Genomic DNA, 20,593 nt, shown 5'->3' with positions numbered 1-20,593 from the left:
TCAAAATTTCACTATTTGCAGATTATATGATAGTATACTTAAGTGACCCTAAAACCTCCATCAGAGAACTCCTAAACCTGAAAAACAACTTTAGCAATGTGGCTGGATATAAAATTAACTCAAACAAATTAGTATCCTTCCTCTACTCAAAGGATAAACAGGCTGAGAAAGAAATTAGGGAAATGACACCCTTCACAATAGCCACAAATAATATAAAATATCTTGGAGTGAATCTAACCAAGCAAGTGAAAGATCTGTATGACAAGAACTTCAATTCTCTGAAGAAAGAAATCGAAGATCTCAGAAGATGGAAAGATCTCCCATGCTCCTCAATTGGCAGGATTAACTTAGTAAAAATGGCCATCTTGCCAAAAGCAATCTACATATTCAAGGCAATCCCATCAAACTTTCAAATCAATTCTTCATAGAGATAGAAAGGGCAATTTGGAAGTTCATTTGGAATAACAAAAAACCCAGAATAGTGAGAACTATTCTCAACAATAAAAGAATTTCTGGGGGAATCACCGTCCCTGACTTCAAATTGTATTACAAGGCAATAGTGATAAAAACTGCATGGTATTGGTACAGAGACAGGCAGGAAGATCAGTGGAATACAATTGAAGATCAAGTAATGAACTCACACAGCTATGGTCACTTGACCTTTGACAAAGGAGCTAAAACCATCCAGTGGAAAAAGGACAGCTTTTTCAGCAAATGGTGCTGGCTCAACTGGAGGTCAGCATGTAGAAGAATGCAAATTAATCCATTCTTATCCCCTTGTACAAAGCTCAAGTCCAAGTGGATAAAGGACCTTCACATAAAACCAGGTACACTGAAACTAATAGAAGAGAAGGTGGGGAAGACCCTTGAATACCTAGGCACAGGGGTAAAGTTCCTGAACAGAACACCAATGGCTTATGCTCTAAGATCAAGAATTGACAAATGGGACCTCATCAAATTGCAAAGCTTCTGTAAGGCAAAGGACACTGTCAACAAGACAAAACGGCAACCAACAGATTGGGCAAAGATCATTAACAATCCTACATCTGATAGAGGACTAGTATTGAATGTATACAATAACTCAAGAAATTAGACGCCAGACAACAAAATAACCCCATTAAAAATGGGGTACAGAGGTAAACAAAGAATTCTCCACTGAGAAAACTAGAATGGCTGCGAAGCACCTTAAGAAATGTACAACATATTCAGTCATCAGGGAAATGCAAATCAAAACAATCCTGAGATACCACCTCACACCAGTCAGAATGGCTAAGATCAAAAACTCAGGTGACAGTAGATACTGGCAAGGATGTGGAGAAAGAGGACACTCCTTCATTGTTGGTGGGGTTGCAAGCTGGTACAACCACTCTTGCAATAAATCTGGTGGTTCCTCAGAATATTGGACATAGCACTACCTGAGGACCTAGCTAGACCACTCCTGGGCATATACCCAGAAAATGCTCCAACATATAACAAGGACATATGTTCCACTATGTTCATAGCAGCCTTATTTATAATAGCCAGAAGCTGGAAAGAACCCAGATGCCCTTCAACAGAGGAAGGGTTACAAAAATGTGGTACATTTACACAATGGAATATTACTCAGCTATTAAAACTAATGAATTTGAGAAATTCTTAGGTAAATGGATGGAAGTAGAAAATATCATCCTGAGTGAGGTAACCCAATCACAAAAGAACACACATGGTATTTACTCAGTGATATGCGGATATTAGCCCAAAAGTATGAAACAACAAAGATTCAACTAACAGACCACATGAAGCTCATGAAGAAGGAAGAACAAGTGTGGATGCTTACATCTTACTTAGAAGGAGTAACAAAATACCCAAGGGAGCAAATATGGAGACAAAGTGTGGAACAGAAACTGAAGGAGAGGATGTCTGGAGACCATTCCACCTGGGTATTATCCCCATGTACAGTCACCAAATATAGACGCTGATATAGATGACAGAAAGTGCATGCTGACAGGAGTCTGATATGGCAGTCTCCTTAGAAGTCCCCCAGAGTCTGACATACCCAGAGGCAGATACTCACAGATAACCATTGATCTGATCAAGGATTTCCAATGGAAAAGTTAGAGAGAAGACTGAAGGAGCTGAAAGGATTGGTGGCCCCATGAGGAGAGCAACAATACCAACCAACCAGAGCTCCCTAGGGTCTAAACCACCAGCCTAGGAGCACATCAGGAGGGACCCATGACCCAGCTATATATGTAGGGGAGGATAGCCTTTTTGGGCATAGGTGGGAGAGGAGATCTTTGCTCCCATGAAGGCTGAACACTGGGTGGGGGGGATCTGAGGGTATGGTGGTGGGAGTGGGGGGCAGGTGGGGGTACACCCTCATAGAAGCAGGAGGAGGGGGATGGGATATGTGGTTCCTGGGTGGTGAGGGGAATGGTGTAAGGGGATAAAATCTGAAATACAAATATAACATCCATTAAAAATGGGGAAAAAAGAAAATATGTTAGAACCAACATGTTTAATAAAATGTCAGCCCTCTAAAAAATTATCTTGATACTAAAATTTGTTTTGAGAATTGTATATTGCAGAATACAGAGCCTTGGTGTATCTACTCATCAAGCAAGCTGAGCAGACTTGCTCAAACCTCTGATGTCCTGGAATTCCATCTGGATGCAGTGAAAACACAGCATTAGAGGCTTATCAATTTAACCTTCCCCCCACCCCTCTTCTAATATCTCAATGCCCGTAATCAGCTTGAAGAAGTTAATGAAGAGTTAGCACCCCTATTACCTGGGCTTGGGAACTAAGGTGGTTAATATTGGGCTGTCTTTCTAGGGAAAAGTAGTGGTTTTGTTGGAACAGGGAGGATTAGCTAGGATATATTGCATAGCCATAACCTATTGGTAGAAATATGTATAATTGTTATCAAGATGAAGTTATAATTTCTTAAATGAACAAATTTTACTTTGATTCCAAATTTAAGGTTTTCACTGGTATGAGCTTCTTATTGATATAAAAGTGAGATGAATATTGTTACTATCATAGGAATTGAGTTTGTATAACACATCTAGGAATACAAGGCTTAGACCCAGTCCTTCTTTAATTTTTTTTAACTGATTTGAGATGCTTAGCCTGTGAATTAAAGGCCTATAGCAAATTCATGGCTTTGAGTTTATTGTTAGGGTGTTTTCTATATTTTATTTAGAAATAGCTGAGAGGAGTTAACAGACAACAGTCCAGACTACCTTACATGGATAGTTGGTTTTCAAAATGTCAGAAGTCCACAGAATTGACTTTACAAACATTTCTGTAGTAATCTTCATTTTGATTAGAGACATGTCTGCTTTTGACAGCTTCCTGTCTTGGATTCCAAGAAGAAATTGAGCATCTTTGGAGTTACTCCAGTTGTGGTGAGACAGCCACTAAGCAAGAATTGCCTCTTTCCATCTGCAGACAAATTACTGTCCAGAAAAGGACACACTTTGTAGTAGGACAACATTTTGTAGTATAGGGACTGTCCAGATTGAACAGATTGAACAAATTACTGTTTAGAAAAGGACACACTTGCGCAATAGTTGACTGATTATATCTGCCAATACAGAGTAATCAGCCCTTAATAATTCTGCATCACTAGGTCTTTCAGATGATCCTGTCAGATGATCAGACTCTCTGACCTTTTGTAGTATAGGGACTGTCCGGGTGTTCAGTGGTCTCTATAAATTGGCTAACTATTTGAAGGCATGCTTTGTGCTTCCCATAATTTCAGTTAATTCAGTAGTTCTCGATTTTTGACAGAGTTGAAAACTTATAGTCTCCTAGCCAATCCTGGCTATTTACTTTGAGAGACAAGATTTAAGAGGATGGTTTTCAGCTGACAATCATTCTAAATCCAAGAAAAAAAGCCAGGTTCAGAACTAAGTGTTTTAGTTAGGAGAGATGACAGAGGTTATGGTTAGTTAACAAAATGATGGACTGGGTATTAGGGCTATCTTGTCCGTTACTAACCCAAATTGTTATAGTTATCCTCTAATTGTATTTTTGAGAGAAAAGTATTATTTTAACAGGAAGGGTGATATGTAGGAGGAACTAAGGTGGGAGGAGTAAGGAGAGGAGGAGAAGAAGAAGAGCTAGGTGATGAGAGGGAAGAGAATAGAAGCGGAGAGAGAGAGAGAGAGAGAGACAGAGAGAGAGAGAGAGAGAGAGAGAGAGAGAGAGAGAGAGAGAGATTGGTAATGCTAGGCATACCACCCACTTGAAGGCAACCTTTCATTGAGGCTGTGGTCTTGCCAACACCTGATTGTGACTTATCATGTTGACCTTGGACTTCTGGTTTCAGGTCTGTGAGAGAATAAACTTTTATTGTTTTCAGAAACTAATTTTGTTAGTAATTTGTTGTAGCAAAAAATAAAAAATAATGTTTGAATTAAATCCTAATAAAGCTCTTACCAATGGAAAATGTTAATATTGGTAAATAAATGAATATAAAGACTGCTGAGTAAAATAACTACTGAAAGTTCAAGTAGGCTTCAGGTACGAAAATGACTTTGGGCTAGGAAAGGGAAGTAGGCTCAGATATTTTGGTCATCCTGTTAAGCCTTTAGAAACAGTGATCACAGGACTTTGTTTATTGCCTTGCTTGTTCTTTGACTATTTTGTGTTTATTGTCTTGTTTGTTCCTCGATTATTTGCACATATTATATTGCTAGTTCCTCAACCTAGAACTGAGCTGAATACTTGCATGTAATTAAAATAGTATAAATGCAAAATGGAAGAGGTTGGATGAAATAGGGGGTTTCTAGGGAGAGAAAATGGGAAAGGGTATGACATCTGAAATGTAAATAAATAAAATATCCAAAAAGGGAAACTGATGACATAATACAGTACTGCAATCTCTTTCAAGATCACAAATCATGGTCCTTTAGAACTCAACATAGACTCCCAAACTACTATCTCTCTGGGTACAGTGGTAAGGGAGGAATGTTTACTTTGCTTTATTGGCCCCAGGAAACTATATTGCTTAACCAGTAATAGAAATATATTCAGCTGGGATTACTTCAGAGATTCTGCTAATTATTGCAAATAGATGCCTCAGGTAAAGGTAAGAAAAGAAAGGGTGAAAATCAATTTCTACTGACAGCTGTGTTGAGCCTGCATTTACAATACTGATCTGCCTGTATTAAGTGTATAGCAGGTCACTGCAGTCACATACTCAGGTCTGTATAGGAATACAACAGCTTCTGGAAAAGCAGAGCACCTAAGTGCAGAAAATGAAAACCATTCGTCTGTTTCTGTCTTTAGAAGATCATTGTTTCTGCATCCTTTCTCTGTGACAAGTCATGGTGTGTGGTCAGTTTTGATTTCTGCTTTCTACTCTTCAGTTTTAAGAGGGACAGGAAGGATCTGCTCCCTCTAAAGACAGTGATTTCAGGAATGTGAAATGTCAAGCTTGTGTTACATTTCATTCTGAAGGAGAAAGGAAAGATGGCTTCTTCTCAGGTAAATGTATGCATGATTATCAGAAAGGTTGAATGTTCTTACAGAAATACTTCATTATCAGAACTTTCAACCCTTCCCTATGCTCAATCACATTTACAGAACTATTTTTTTCATATTACTTTCAGTATTAAGTCTTCAATATTTATTTTACTGGTGTGCTAAAGACAGTTTTTTCCTGAATCCAATATAATTTTTTCAATATAACTTTTAGAAATGAAAATATAATCTGAAAGTCATAAAGTTTCTGATAGCAAAGGTGAATATACATGATGGCTATGATGAACGTATAATTGATTTCTACACAGAGGCACTTGGGTCTTTATTTGTCTGTGGATATGGCCCATGTTTCATGAATCTTATATCTGAATACCTATTGCAGTAATTCCCAGTTTTCTACTGTTGCAGCCTTATAATTCAGTTCCTTATGGTGTGTTGAACCCAAGTATAATTTAATTTTTATTGACAACTCATATTTGTAATTTTGCTACTGTACAAGGCCTAATTCAAATATCTCTGCTTTGTGGTTCCTTAGGCAACTACCATCATATCATTTAGGGGATCCTACCATTTGATCCCCAAAGGGGTTACCACTCATAGATTGACAATTGATGGCATATTGAATCTTTGCAGAGATGTCTCATCATTACCTCACTGAGGGGATAACTTATCAGAAATACATACTAGTTATTGATAGCAGACTAAGTTGTATAATTAACCAATCTTACCTTTGGGTGAAGTATAGAACTTGGCCAATGAACACAAGGGGATACTGTTAATTTTAATTTCAGGGTCAATTAACTTTCATGGATGTGGCTATCAAGTTCTCTAAGGAGGAGTGGGAATGTCTGGATTCTTCTCAGAAGGCTTTGTACAGAGATGTCATGTTGGAGAATTACAACAACCTTGTTTCTGTGGGTAAGAATATTTTTCTTCTATATTTTCTACAACACGTTTGGGATGTGTAAAAATCCTAGTAGTGTTTTTGTCTGACTTCCATTAGACAGTGTCCAAAATTTTTATAGTTATTGGTTACTTTCTTATTTCTAGCTAATATGTTATGTACCTTTACCTTGATTTTACATTTAACATAATGATCCTTCTGTCTTATATGTTTTTGGAATAAGCGTTCAGCAGTGTTTATATGTGAATCCACGTTGACTCACACAGTCATTTTTTTATTAGGGATGTAATTTAAAAAAGAAATTCAGAAATTTACCATTTATTGAGTTATAAAGACTAAAACATTTTGAAGGATGTAATCATAACAAAAGTCATTCATGCATCATTTATACTTTGTGAGTTTACCTACATGGCAGAATACTGTGTTAGTATTCAACTACATTTAATAGCATATCTGTATGTGCTTTTGAATGTACAGGTGTTGCTGTTTCAAAATCTGAGATGATTACCTGCCTTGAAGCAAACAAAGAACCCTGGATTGTTGATAGAAATGAGACAGAAGGAAGAGCACCAGGTAATCTACAGGGAAGAAACATTTTCTGTGATGATTCTAAATCAGGGAAAAATTTAGTCCTGCTTAGAAAAAGTCTTCAATCAAAATCATTTCTAAGAAGTTCTTTTTGGATAATATAGAAATGGAATATTACACCATGGATATTATATGATTTTGGACTTATTTGAACAAAACAGAGATCATTTCAAATGGGGCATATTATATATAGTTTAAAAAGTTGTAGAAGACTATTTCATATTCTAATTCAACTCAGTATTTTTTCTTTTTATTCTTTAATCCTTTTTTATAGATCAGTCTTTATTCCCCTACCTTTATGGCTCCCCAACTGCTTTCTATCCCACACCTCTTCACCATCCACCTTCTCCAAGAGGATGTCCCCACTTTGACATTCCTATCCCACCAGAACTCTCCACTCTCTTGGGCCTCAAGTCTCTAAATGATTAGCTATGACTTCTTTCTCTTTGGTCAGACCAGGACGTCCTCTGGTGCATACTTGATGGGAGTGTCATATACACTGGTGTATGATACCTAGTTAGTGGCTGAGTGTTGAAGACATCTTGGAGGTTTAGTTTAGTTAAGACTGCTGGTCTTCCCATGGGCCCATCCCCCTACTCAGCTTCCTCCAGCTTTTCTGCAATTCAACAACAGGGGCTTCTGGCTTCAATCTACTGATTGGGTGCTAGTATCTGCATCTGACTCTTTCATCTGCTTGTTGGGCCTTTCAGAGGGCAGCCATGCTAGGCTCCTCTTTGCAAGTACACCACAGCATCAGTAAGAATGTCAGGCACCTGGGCCTCTCCTTGAGCTGGATCCCAATTAGTGACTATTGGTGGACCTCCTTTCTCTTATGCTCTTTTCCATTTTTGTCCCTGCAGTTCCTTCAGACAGGAAAAAATCTGGATCAGACCTTGTGACTGTGGGATGGCAACCCTATCCCTCCACTTGATGTCCTGTCCCTCCACTGGATGTGGACTCTAAAATCTACCCAGCCCATTTCACCCAAGGTTGCTCCCATTAAGTCCTGGGAGTCTATCGCCCCCAGATCTCCAGTCCTTTCCAGTGGCTCTCCTCACCTCCTACCTCCTATAGTTGCCTGTTTCCATTTTTCCTTCTGGTCCTTAGGTCTTTAGTTCTCCTCCACCCCAGTACTTGATCATGTTCCCCCTTTCCACTTCCTGCCCTTCTCTCACCCAAGTCACTCCCTTCCTCTGCCTCCCAAGATTGCTTTTCTTTCCCTTCCAAGTGGTATTGAGGCATCCTTACTTGGGACCTTTTTCTTGTTGTCCTTCCTGTGTTCTCTGGATTGTGTACTAGGTTTCCTGTATTTTTTTAAAATTAATATCCACTTATTTTTGAGTATATTCCATGCGTGTCCTTTTTGGATCTGAGTTACTTCCCTCAAATATTTTTTTTTTGCTTGTTATATTTGCTGATTCTTATCTGTTCACTTTTATTTTATAAAATAATTTGAATACATTCTTTGCGATCAAGGACACGGATGCACTCCTTTTCAAGGGACCCGTTTACTCTTTCTAGGTGTCTGGAAATATTAACAGGTCAAGGTCTCTTTAAATTTATGACTAGAGGTTTCATTAGTCACTCAGACAATATGAATGGAACCTTCTTGATTACAACTACTAGGCCATTTTCTCTCATCTCTGTCTACTTAGTACCAGTAAATTCATATTCTTTTCCATTTCTTGGAGCACATAGGAAAGCAAGTTAGAGGGTACTGTTTTGAGGGCACGTTCCTTTCTGTGCCATTTTAGTGAAAAAGCACTCCTATGCTCCTTTTAGTGTATCCACTAGCCGTCTACTTAATCTATAATTGGTGTGATTTTCTGTAAAGCTGAACACAGTGAATTCTTCAGATTCTGAAGTGGATAAGAGTAGCTTTGGTACTTCTAGTATTTCTGCTCTCAAGGCTCTTAGGGTTAACCCTGCTAGTTCTTCACCTTGCCTATCTTACAGGCTTTCAGGTCGTTGTTTTCTGTTCTTTTTTTTTTTTATTTGCAAAATTCATGATGTCTTCATTTTTAATACCTGAGTAGTATGCAATTGTGCAAATGAACCAAATTGTCTGTATCCATTCTTCTTTTAGGGACATCTAGGTTGTTTTCAGCTTCTGACGATCACAAGTAGAGCCACTTTGAACATGATGAAGTATATGTCCCCATAGCATGGTGGGGAATCCCTAAAGTGTATACCCAAGAACTGTATAGCTGGGTATTCAGGTTCTATTTGCAGTTAGCTGAAGAATCTCTAGATAGATTTCTAGAATGGTTGTACCAGTCTACAATCTTACCAGCAATGAAAGAGTGTTGATGATTTTTAATTTTCATTTATGGTTTTGGTTTCTTTTTAAAAAATGAAGTGTCCATAGTTGTTTGGATTCATTTCTGGGACTTCCATTTGATTCCATTGATCTATTGCTTTGTTTTTATACCAATAGGAAGCAGATTTTATTACTATTGTTCTTTTGTACAGCTTGAAGTTGGAGATGTTTATTCCTCTAAATGTACTTGTATTTTTTTAGGATTCATTTAACAATCCTGGGTTTTTCTCTTTTTTAAGGAAGTTTAGAATTTTCCTTTCAGAAATTGTATCAGAAATTTGATAGACATTGCATTGAATCTCTAGATTGGTTTTGGTATGATGACAAGTTTTACTATTTAATCATACCAATCCATGAACTTGAGAAATCTTTCCATCTTTTAGTATCTTCTTCAATTTTGTTTTTCAGAGACTTCAACATCATGTTATAACAGGAATTTGCCTTGGTCGATTAGAGTTACAACAACTTATTGTATTTACTTCTGGATATGATGACGGCAGTTATTTCCCTCATTTCTTTCTCAGCCTATTTATCATTTGAATAAAAGTTGGGTACTGAGTTTTTGAGACAACTTTTTAAGTAGCCATTTTATTGAACAAGTTTTTTAGCTTTAGGAGTTCTCTGGTAGAAGTTTGTGGTCATTTGCATATACTGTCATATCATCTGCAAATAGCAATATTTTAAGTTCTTCATTTCAAAATTCTATCTTCTTGGTCTCCTTATATATATTATTGCTCTAACTAGAATGTCAAGTATTATATTGAGTAAATAAGGAGAGAGTGGAAAGCCTTACCTTGTCCCTGATTTTACTGAGATTTCTTTAAGTTTCACTCCTTTTAATTTGATGATGGATATTTGCTTTTTTGTATTCCCATTTTGGTGTCTAGGCATGGGCCTTGTATCCCTTCATGTGGTCTGTGAGTTGCATCTTGGGTATTGTGAGGTTTTGGGCTAATATAGTGGATACCATGTGTGTTCTTTTGTGATTTTGATACCTTACTTAGGGTGGTATTTTCTAGATCCATCTATTTGCCTAAGAATTTCATGAATTCATTGTTTGTAATAGCTGAGTAATACTCCATTGTGTAAATGTACTACAGTTTCTTTATCTATTCCTCTATTGAAGAACATCTGGGACTGCTGGGCAGTGGTGGGGCACGCCTTTTTCCATGAGATGCTGGAGGAGACAAACAGGACGGGATGCTGGAGGAGACAAGCGAACGCTCAGGTAGAGAGAGAGTGCAGAGGGCTCCGTGCCCTCTGCAGGTGGCCTCCTTATGTGCTGTGCCACCTCTGGTTCACTGGCGCATGCCTTTAACCCCAGCACTTGGGAGGCAGAGTCAGGTGGATTTCTGAGTACAAGACCAGCCTGGTCTACAGTCAGTTCCAGGACAGCCAAGGCTATACAGAGAAACCCTGTCTCAAAAAACCAAAAAACCAAAAAACCAAACCAAACAAACCAAACCAAAACAAAATAAATAAAACCAGAGTGAAGAACATCTGGGTTCTTTCCAGCTTCAGGCTATTATAAATAAGGCAGCTGTGAACATAATGGAACATGTGTCCTTGTTATATGTTGGAACATATTTTGGGTATGTGCCCAGGAGTGGCATAACTGGGTCTTAAGGTAATACTATGTCCAATATTCTGACAAAGTGCCAGACTGATTTCCAAAGTGGTTGTTCAGGCTTGCAATCCCACCAACAATGGAGGAGTGTTCCTCTTTCTCTACATCCTTGCCAGCATCTGCTATCACCTGAGTTTTTGATTTTATCCATTCTGAGTGGTGTGAAGTAGAATCTCAGGGTTGTTTTGATTTGCATTTCCCTAATGATTATGGATGTTGAACATTTCTTTAGGTGCTTTTTGATTATTCCAGTTTCCTCAGCTGAGAATTTGTTCTTTATTTCTGTTCCCCATTTTAAATAGGGTTATTTGATTGTCTGGAGTTTAATTTTTTGAGTTCTTTGTATATATTTGATAAGACCCCTCTATCATATGTAGGACTGTAAAGATCTTTTCCCAATTTGTTGGTTGCCATTTTGTCCTATTGACAGTGTCCTTTTCCTTACAGAAGCTTTATAAATTCTATGAGGTCTCTTTTGTCAATTCTTGATCTTAGATAATAAGCCATTGGTATGCTGTTCAGGAACTTTCCCCTGTGTTCATGTGTGGAGACTCTTCCCCACTTTCATTTCTCTTCGTTTTAGTGTATTTTGTTTTATGTTGAGGTCCTTGATCCACTTGGACATGAGCTTTGTACAAAGAGATAAGAATGGATTCCTTTGTATTCCTCTACATGACGACCTCCAGTTGAACCAGCACCACTCTTTGAAAATGCTGTCTTTTTTTCCCCCTGGATGGTTTTAGCTCCTGTGTAAAAGATCAAGTGACCATATGTGTGTGGGTTCATTTCTAGGTCTTCAATTCTATTCCATTGATCTCCTTGCATGTCTCTGTACCTATACCATGTAGTTTTTTAAAAATTTTATCACTAGTGCTTCATAGTACAGCTTGAGGTCAGGGATGGTGATTCCCCCAGAAGATATTTTATTGTTGAGCATAGTTTTCGCTATCCTAGTTTTTTTGTTATTTTAAATGAATTTGAGAAATGCTCTTTCTAACTCTGTGTAGAATAGAGTTGGAATTTTGATGGGGATTGCATTGAATTTTTGGGTTGCTTTCAGCAAGATGGCCATTTGTACTATATTAAACCTATCGATTCATAAGCATGGGAAATATTTTCATCTTGTGAGATCTTCAATCTCTTTCTTCTGGGACTTTCATAGAGATCTTTCAGTTTTCATGAGATCTTTCAGTTGCTTGGTTAGATTCACACCAAGTTATTTTATATTATTTGTGTCTATTGTGAAGGGTGTCATTTCCCTAATTTCTTTCTCAGCCTGCTTATTGTTTGTGTAGAGGAAGGCTACTGATTTGTTTGAGTTGATTTTAAATCCAGCCACTTTGTTGAAGTTGTTTATCAGGTTTAGTAGTTCTCTGGTGGAAGTTTTAGGGTCACTTAAGTACACTATGATATCATCTGCAAATAGTCATATTTTGACTTCTTCCTTTACAATTTGTATTGCTTTAACCTTTTTTTTTTGTCCAATTACTCTGGCTAAGACTTCCAGTACTATATTAAATAGGGCAAGAGTAGGCAGCCTTGTCTAGTCCCTGATCTTAGTGGGATTGCTCCAAGTTTCTCTCCATTTAGTTCGATGTTGGCTACTGGTTTACTGTATATTGCTTTTATTATGTTTAGATATGGGCCTTGACTTCCTGATCTTTCCAAGCCTTTTCTTTTTGTTTTTGTTTTTTGTTTGTTTTTCTTTTCTTTTTTATTTTATTTCTTTTTCTATTTTATTTGCATTTCAGGTGCCATCCCCTTTCCCCATCTCCCCTCCCTAGAAAACCCCTATCCCATGCCCCCTTTTTCTTTTATACAATTTTCTTAAAATGTTAATCAAAGGCTTTATAAGTTTGGTAATGCTCAATCAGAAGTATAACCCAAGACCCAACCTAAATATAAAAACTATTTTTCACTGGTGAAGACACGTGAACATCTGCCGCCATGCCCCCCCTCTTTCTCTCTCTTTGTCTCTCTTATCACCAAGCTTCTCCTCTCCTTCTTCTTCTCCTCTCCTTACTCCTTCTCTTCCTCTCAGTACTCCTTCCCCCTTAGTTCCTCCTACATATCACTCTTCCTGTTAAAATAAAACTTTTCTCTCAAAATACAATTAGAGCATAATTATTCGTATTTGTACCAGTGAGGTACAAGATAGTTCTAATACCCAGTCCATCATTTTGTTGACCAACCAGAACCTCTGTCATCTCTCCTAACTAAAACACTTAGTTCTGAACCTGTCTTTTTTCTTGCAAGCCTTTTACCATGGAGGGATGTTGAATTTTGCCAAATGCTTCTCAGCATCTAGTGAGATGATTATTTGTTTTTTTTTTCCTTTTTTTCTTTTTTTTATTAGATATTTTATTTACACTTCAGATGGCATCCCCTATCACCATTCCCCCCCCCCACCCCTCTTAGGAAACCCATATCCCATGCCCCCTTTTCCTTTTTGCATTTATACATTTTTTTAAAAGAATGTTAATCATAGGCTTTATAAGTTTGGAATTGTTCAATCAGAGGTATAACCCACTGACCAACCTAGATATAACAACTATCTTTGACTGGTGGAGATACATGAATATCTGCCTCCCTGTCTCCCTCCTCTTTCTCTCTTTCATCACCTAGCTTCTCCTCTCCTTCTTCTTCTCCTCTTCTTACTCTTTTTCTTCCTCTCAGTACTCCTCCTACCTTAGCTCCTCCTACACATCACCCTTCCTGTTAAAATGAAACTTTTCTCTCAAAATACAATTAGAGCATAGTTATGCCAGTTTGTACCAGTGAGGTACAAGATAGTCTTAATACCCAGTCCATCCTTTTGTTGACTAACCACCTCCTCTCTCATCTATCCTAACTAAAACATTTAGTTCTGAACCTGGCTTTAGGATGAATGTCAGCTGACGACCATCTACTCAAATCTTTTCTCTTAAGGTAAATAGCTATAAGTTTTCAACCCCATCAGAAATTTCAGTATTAATGTTCATTTTCATTAGAGACCTGTCTGCTCCGGACAGCTTCCTATATTGAATGCTCAAGAAGAAATTGAGCATCCTTGGAGTTACTCCAGTTGTGGTGAGACAGCCACTAGGCAAGAATTGCCACTTTCCTTCTACAGACAAATTACTGTCCAGAAAAGGACACACTTGCAGAATAGTCGACTGATTATATCTGCCTAGACAGAGTAATCAGCCCTTAATAATTCTGCAGCACTAAGGTCTGTCAGATGATCCTGGGCCAGAAGGCGGAAGAACAGATGCTCCAACGTTTTTTAGTAGAGGGAGTGTCCATGTGTTCAGAGGTCTCTATAAATTGGCTAAGTTTTAGATTGCTTTTCTAATCTTGATTTTATATTGGTAAGTGGAATCTATTCAGAAATTTGTTAATTTTATTTAATTTTTCCAATTTTATGTTATACAGGCTTTTGAAATAAGACATAAAGATTCTTTGGATTTCCTCAGTGATATTATGTCTCATTTCATTTCTAATTCTCTTGTTTTTGATATGGACTTCCTGAATTTTAATTAGTTGGGCTAAGGGTTTTTTTATGGTATTGATTTTCCCAAAAGATCCATCTCTTGGTTTTGTTGATTTTTAATGTTTTTCTCTTTGTTTGTAATTCATTGCTTGTAGCCTCAAGTTTATATATTTCTTGTCATTTACTCCCCTTTGCTGTGTTTGCATCTTTTTGTCCTATAGCTTTCAGTGTGCTGTTTAATTTCTAGTATGAGATATATCCATTTTCTTTAAGAAGGCAATAAGAGTCAAGAAGAAATTGAGAAATTGACCTTTTCATTTTAGCACTGCTTTCATTGTCCTATAAGTGTGGGCATTTCTGCCTTCTTTTTTTTCAATGAATTACAAAGTCTTTAACTTCTTCCTTCTTTTTCTTCCTTTCCTTCCTTTCCTTTTCTTCCTTTCCTTCCTTTTCCTTCCTTTCTTCCTTTCTTCCTTCCTTCCTTCCTTCCTTCCTTCCTTCCTTCCTTCCTTCCTTCCTTCATGTCTGTCTTTCTTATTTTTCTTTCTTTGTTCTTTGACCCAATAGTCAGAGAGTAAAGAATTTTTCAATCCCTATGAGTTTGTGGGCATTCTGATTCCTGAATGTTGTTGAAGTCCAACTTTAATCCATGGTGATTTGTAAAGATGCAGGAGTTATTTCAGTCTTCTACCTCTTGCTGCCTGCTTTGTGACTGAGTTTATGTTCAGTTTTGAGGAAGGTTCTGTGCACTACTGAGAGGAGTGTGTGTCTGTGTGTGTCTGTGTGTGTATAATTTTTGGTGTGAAATATTCTGCAGATATGTGTAAGTTCCACTTATTTACTTATATATGTTATTTTCATTATTCTATGGTTTGGTTTTTCTTGTGGTCACCTCTCTACTGGTGATAGTGGGTGCTGAAATCTGGCACCATTAATATATTGGCTTAGATAAATGATTTAAGCTTTAGTAATGTTATTTTATGAATGTGGTTGCCCCTGAATTTTGGCATATATATTCAGGTTTGTGATGTGACCTTCATTGATTTTTCCTTTCATGAACATGAAGTTTCTTTCTCTATTGTTGATTATTTTTGATTGATTTTCAATTTCATTAGACATTGGAATGCCTACTCCAGCCTGTTGCTTGGGTCTGTTTGTTTTCCAGCCATTTTCTCAGATGTAGTCATTACTTTTGATTCTATTTCTTTTTTATTTGATTTTATTTCTTTTTTAATGCAGAAAAATGTTGGATCCTGCTGTCACATGCCCTGTGGTTGCCTGTGTCTTGTTACTGGGGGAAATTGAATTCATTTATGTTTTGAGGTAGTATTGACAATGATTCTTAATTTCTCTTATTTTGATGTTGGTCGTAGTTTGCATGTGTGCATATATGTGTAAGAGATTTTTCTCTTGCTCTCTCTCCTCTCTCTCTCTCTCTCTCTCTCTCTCTCTCTCTCTCTCTCTCTCTTTCTTTGTTTTTGTTTTACTGGTGTGACTAGGGACCAGCTGCAGATTTACTCATCTCTGCCTACAACTCTAGGTTACTTTCATTTTCACCTTGACTGAATGACTGTAACATATCAAAATTTCCCAATATGTTGTGATTATCACCATATCTAATTTTACAATGGGTGTAATTTCACCAAATTTTTAGAGCTTCCTCTATACTTACATTTCTCTTGAATTCATGAACTGCATTTACTTTAATATTATTGGTAACATCCAGTTTGTGGACATCAAGTGGGCTCCTTCTAGGTCTTGCCATGTCACCAAATACTGTTGTAAAAAAGAAAGGAGACAAAAGAATAAAGAGTAACTAGATAAGAAGAATGATAAAAAGAATAGATAAGGTGAAGTATTAAGAATAGTTGCAGAAATGGCAATCATCTTGGCTTTCACTCAAGAACCAATTTTGGGGGCTTCTCAGAAGTCATACTAGGGCCCTCCAGAGGCCATAGCCTCGAGTTCTGAACCATGGTACCCCCAGCAGGATATCGTTCCTTGTCATCAGAATTCCCAGGCATCTCTAGCTTACTGTGGGGTGTCTCCAACACACATGTTCTTGAGCTTTGTGCAAAGTGATAAATATGGATTTGTTTTCATTTTTCTACATGCAGACTGTCAGTTAGAGGTGCATCATTTACTGAAGATGCATTCTTTTTTACCACTGTATGTTTTTGGTTTCTTTGGCAAAGTTCAAGTTTCCATAGGTATGTGAGTTTATTTCTGGGACTTCAGTTATATTCCATTGATCAACATATCTGTCTCTGTACCCATACCATGTGGTCTTTGTCACTTTTGCTTTGTAGTACAGGTCAGGGATGGTGATTTACCAGAATGTCTTTGATTCTTGAGAATTCTTTTGGCTACCCTGGATTTTTTGTTTTTCCATATGAAGCTGAGAGTTGCTCTTTCCATGTTTGTGAAAAATTGTGTTGCAGTTTTGATTGGGATTGCATTGAATATGTAGATTGCTTTTGGTAAAATGTCCATTTTTGCTATGTTAATCCTACCAATCCATGAGCATGGGGGAACTTTTCATCCTTTGAGGTCTTCTTTGATTTGTCTCTTCAGAGATTTATCTCATAAAGATCTTTCACTTGCTTGGTAAGATTTATACCAAGATATTTTCTAGCATTTCTTGCTATTGTGAAGGGTATTGTTTGTCTAATTTCATTATCACCCAGTTCATCATTTGTATAAAGGGAGGCTACTGATTTTTTGAGTTAATTGCATTTTCTGTTACTTTGCTGAAGTTGCTTGTAAGCTGTAGAGTTCTGTGGTAGAATTTTTGGGGTTGCTTATGTATACTATCATATCATCTGTAAATATTGATATTTTGATTTTTTCCTTTCCAATTTGTATCCACTTGATCTCCTTTTGTTGTCTAATTGTTCTAACTAGAACTTCATGTACTATATAGACTAGATAGAGTGGGAGTGGAGAGCCTTGTCTTGATTTTATTTGGATTGTTGTTTATTTCCATTTAATTTGATGTTGACTGTTGGTGTGCAATATACTACTTTTTTATTAATCATTTTAATAAATTACATTTTAAATGATATCCTCCTCACTGGTTACATCTCCACAATACCCCATTCCATTCTCTATCTCCCCCTTCCCCTTTTCTTCTATGAGAGTGAGTGCTTCTCCACCGATTGATAACCTTCTGCCTCACTCCTTTATCATCACCCTACTCTGGACATTAAGCTTCCCTCCCCTCCCATAGGCCTCAGATAAGGCCATGGTCTGCTACATCTGTATCTGGAAGCATGGCTCTTTTCATGTATATCCTTTGGTTGGTGTTTTAATCCCTGGGAACTCTGGGTGGTTTAGTTAGTTAATAGGAAGCTTAACCCTCTTTTATTCCTATTATTTGTTGGTTTGTTTTCTGAATATCCTGGATATCTTTTTGTTATTTCTTTTATTATTATTATTATTATTATTATTATTATTATTATTATTATCATCATCATCATCATTATCATTATCATCATCATCATCATCAAATCATAATTTTTACTTTTTAACACGGGGGTTATAAACACAAAAATGCAGAATGTGGGGAAGGGGATGACACAGGAGCATAGGTGTTCTGGAGGAGTACAGATATCTTTCAGCACATATCCTGGATATTTTTGTTTAGGAACTTTTCTACTTTGGATTTTTCTTTAACCGTTGTGTCAATAGCTTCTAAGGCATCTTCTATATCAGAGATTCCCTCTTCCTTCTTTCACATTGTGTTGGTGCTGCTTGCATCTGTATCTCCTGATCTCTTTCCTAAGTTGTCCATCTCCAGGGTTGCATCCATCTGTGTTTTCTTTTATCATTTTTTCTTTCTCATAAGTTTTTATCAGTATTGATTTCTCTCTGGTTATAGGTAACATGTTGTACACCTTTATCTTGTTTTTACATTCAACCTGCTGACCAGTAAATCTTATGTTCTTTTTGAATAGGCAGCCACTTGATTTATATGTGACTGTACTTTGACTCCCATAGTTGTCTTTCTCTTTTTTCCTTGTTTTTAAATTTATTTTTTATTGGATATTTTATTTACATTTCAGATACCATCCCCTTTCCCCATTTCTCCTCCCGTTTATGCATCCAGTCCATTATCCTATGTCTTTTAGTTTGGGAATTGAGTCCACTGATATTAAGAGATATCAAGAAACAGTGATTGTTGTCTCCTGTTATTTTTGTTATTAGAGGTGAAGTTATCTTTGTGTGGCTATCTTCTTTTGGATTTGTTGGAAGAGGGTTACTTTCTTGCTCTTTCTAGGGTGTAATTTCCCTCCTTGTATTGGAGCTTTCCTGCTCTTTCTATCACTATGATGAATTGATTTGGAATTTTGATGGGTATTGCATTGAATCTGTAGATTGTTTTTGGCAGGATAGCCATTTTTACTAAGTTAATCTTGCCAATCCAGGAGCATGGGAGATCTTTCCATCTTCTGAGATCTTCTTCAATTTCTTTCTTCAGAGACTTGACATTCTTGTCATACAGATCTTCCACTTGCTTGGTTAGATTCACTCCAAGATATTTTATTTTATTTGTGGCTATTGTGAAGGGTGTCATTTCCCTAATTTCTTTCTCAGCCTGTTTATCCTTTGAGTATAGGAAGGCTACTGATTTGTTTGAGTTATTTTATATCCAGCCACATTGCTAAAGTTGTTTATCAGGTTTAGGAGTTCTCTGGTGGAAGTTTTAGGGTCACTTAAGTATACTATCATATCATCTGCAAATAGTGAAATTGTGACTTCTTTCTTTCCTATCTGTATCCCTTTAACTTCCTTTTGTTGTCTAATTGCTCTAGCTAGGACTTCCAGTACTATATTGAATAGGTAAGGTGAGAGTGGGCAGCCTTGCCTAGTCCCTGATCTTAGTGGGATTGCTTCAAGTTTCTCTCCATTTAGTTTGATGTTGGCTACTGGCTTGCTGTATATTGCTTTTACTATGTGTAGGTATGGGCCTTGAATTCCTGATCTTTCCAAGACTTTTAACATGAAGGGATGTTGAATTTTGTCAAATGCTTTCTCAGTGTTTAGTGAGATGACCATGTGGTTTTTTTCTTGGAGTTTATTTATATGTAGTGGATTACATTGATGGATTTCCGAATATTGAACCATCTCTGCATTCCTGGGATAAAGCCTACTTGATCTTGATGCATAATTGTTTTGATGTGTTGCTGGATTCAGTTTGCGAGAATTTTATTGAGTATTTTTGCATCAATATTCATAAGAGAGATTGGTCTGTAGTTCTCTTTCTTTGTTGGGTCTTTCTGTGGTTTAGGTATGAGTGTAATGGTAGCTTCATAGAACGAATTGGGTAGTGTTCCTTCTGTTTCTATTGGATGGAATAGCTTGAAGAAGATTGGTATTAAGTCTTCCTTGAAGGTCTGAAAGAATTCTGCAGTAAAACCATCTGGCTCCAGATATTTTTTGGTGGGAAGATTTTTAATGACTGTGTCTATTTCTTTAGGCATTATGGGACTGTTTAGATGGTTTATCTGTCTGGAGGAGACAGGTCTCTAATGAAAATGAACATTAATACAGAAATGTTTGTCATGTCAATTCTAAGGATTTCTGATGTTTTGAAAACCAACTATCCATGTAAGTTAATCTGGACTGTTGCCTGTTAACTCCACACAGCTATTTCTAAATAAAACATAGAGTATATCCTTATAATAAACTCCAAGCCATGAATTTGGTATAGTCCCTTAACTCACAGGCTGACCTTCTCAAATCAGTTAAAAAAAGTTAAAGAAGGACTGGGTCTAAGCTTTGTGTTCCTAAATGTGTTATACTGGTACAATGCCTATGACCTCATTTAACTTTGGTACCTGGTATCTGTCTAGAAAATTGTCCATTTCATCCAGATTTTCCAATTTTGTTGAGTATAGGCCTTTGTAGTAGGATCTTATGATTTTTTAATTTCCTCTGTTTCTGTTGTTATGTCTCCCTTTTCAGTTCTGATTTTATTAATTTGAATGCTATCTCTGCGCCCTTTGGTTAGTCTAGCTAAGGGTTTGTCTATCTTGTTGATTTTCTCAAAGAACCAGCTCCTAGTTTTGTTGATATTTTGTATAGTTCTTTTTGTTTCGACTTGGTTGATTTCAGTCCTGAGTTTGATTATTTCCTGCCGTCTACTCCTCTTGGGTATACTAGCTTCTTTTTGTTCTAATGCTTTCAGGTTTGCTGTCAAGTTGTTAA

At 37.1% G+C, this 20,593-nt stretch overlaps 1 protein-coding gene across 1 annotated transcript in view; it reads left to right on the top strand.

The window, feature by feature from the left end:
- The first annotated feature begins 5,460 nt into the window (after nt 1-5,460).
- The window catches only part of LOC117716420 (uncharacterized), a 40,216-nt gene continuing 25,083 nt past the window's right edge, over nt 5,461-20,593 (top strand). Inside the window, 3 exon segments of the mRNA XM_076941733.1 lie at nt 5,461-5,475; nt 6,264-6,390; nt 6,854-6,949. Coding sequence (XP_076797848.1) covers nt 5,461-5,475; nt 6,264-6,390; nt 6,854-6,949 — 238 coding nt within the window.

This window comes from Arvicanthis niloticus, chromosome 10 (assembly GCF_011762505.2).
Source record: "Arvicanthis niloticus isolate mArvNil1 chromosome 10, mArvNil1.pat.X, whole genome shotgun sequence".
NCBI lineage: Eukaryota > Metazoa > Chordata > Mammalia > Rodentia > Muridae > Arvicanthis > Arvicanthis niloticus.
This window is presented reverse-complemented; position numbering and strand designations above follow the sequence as displayed.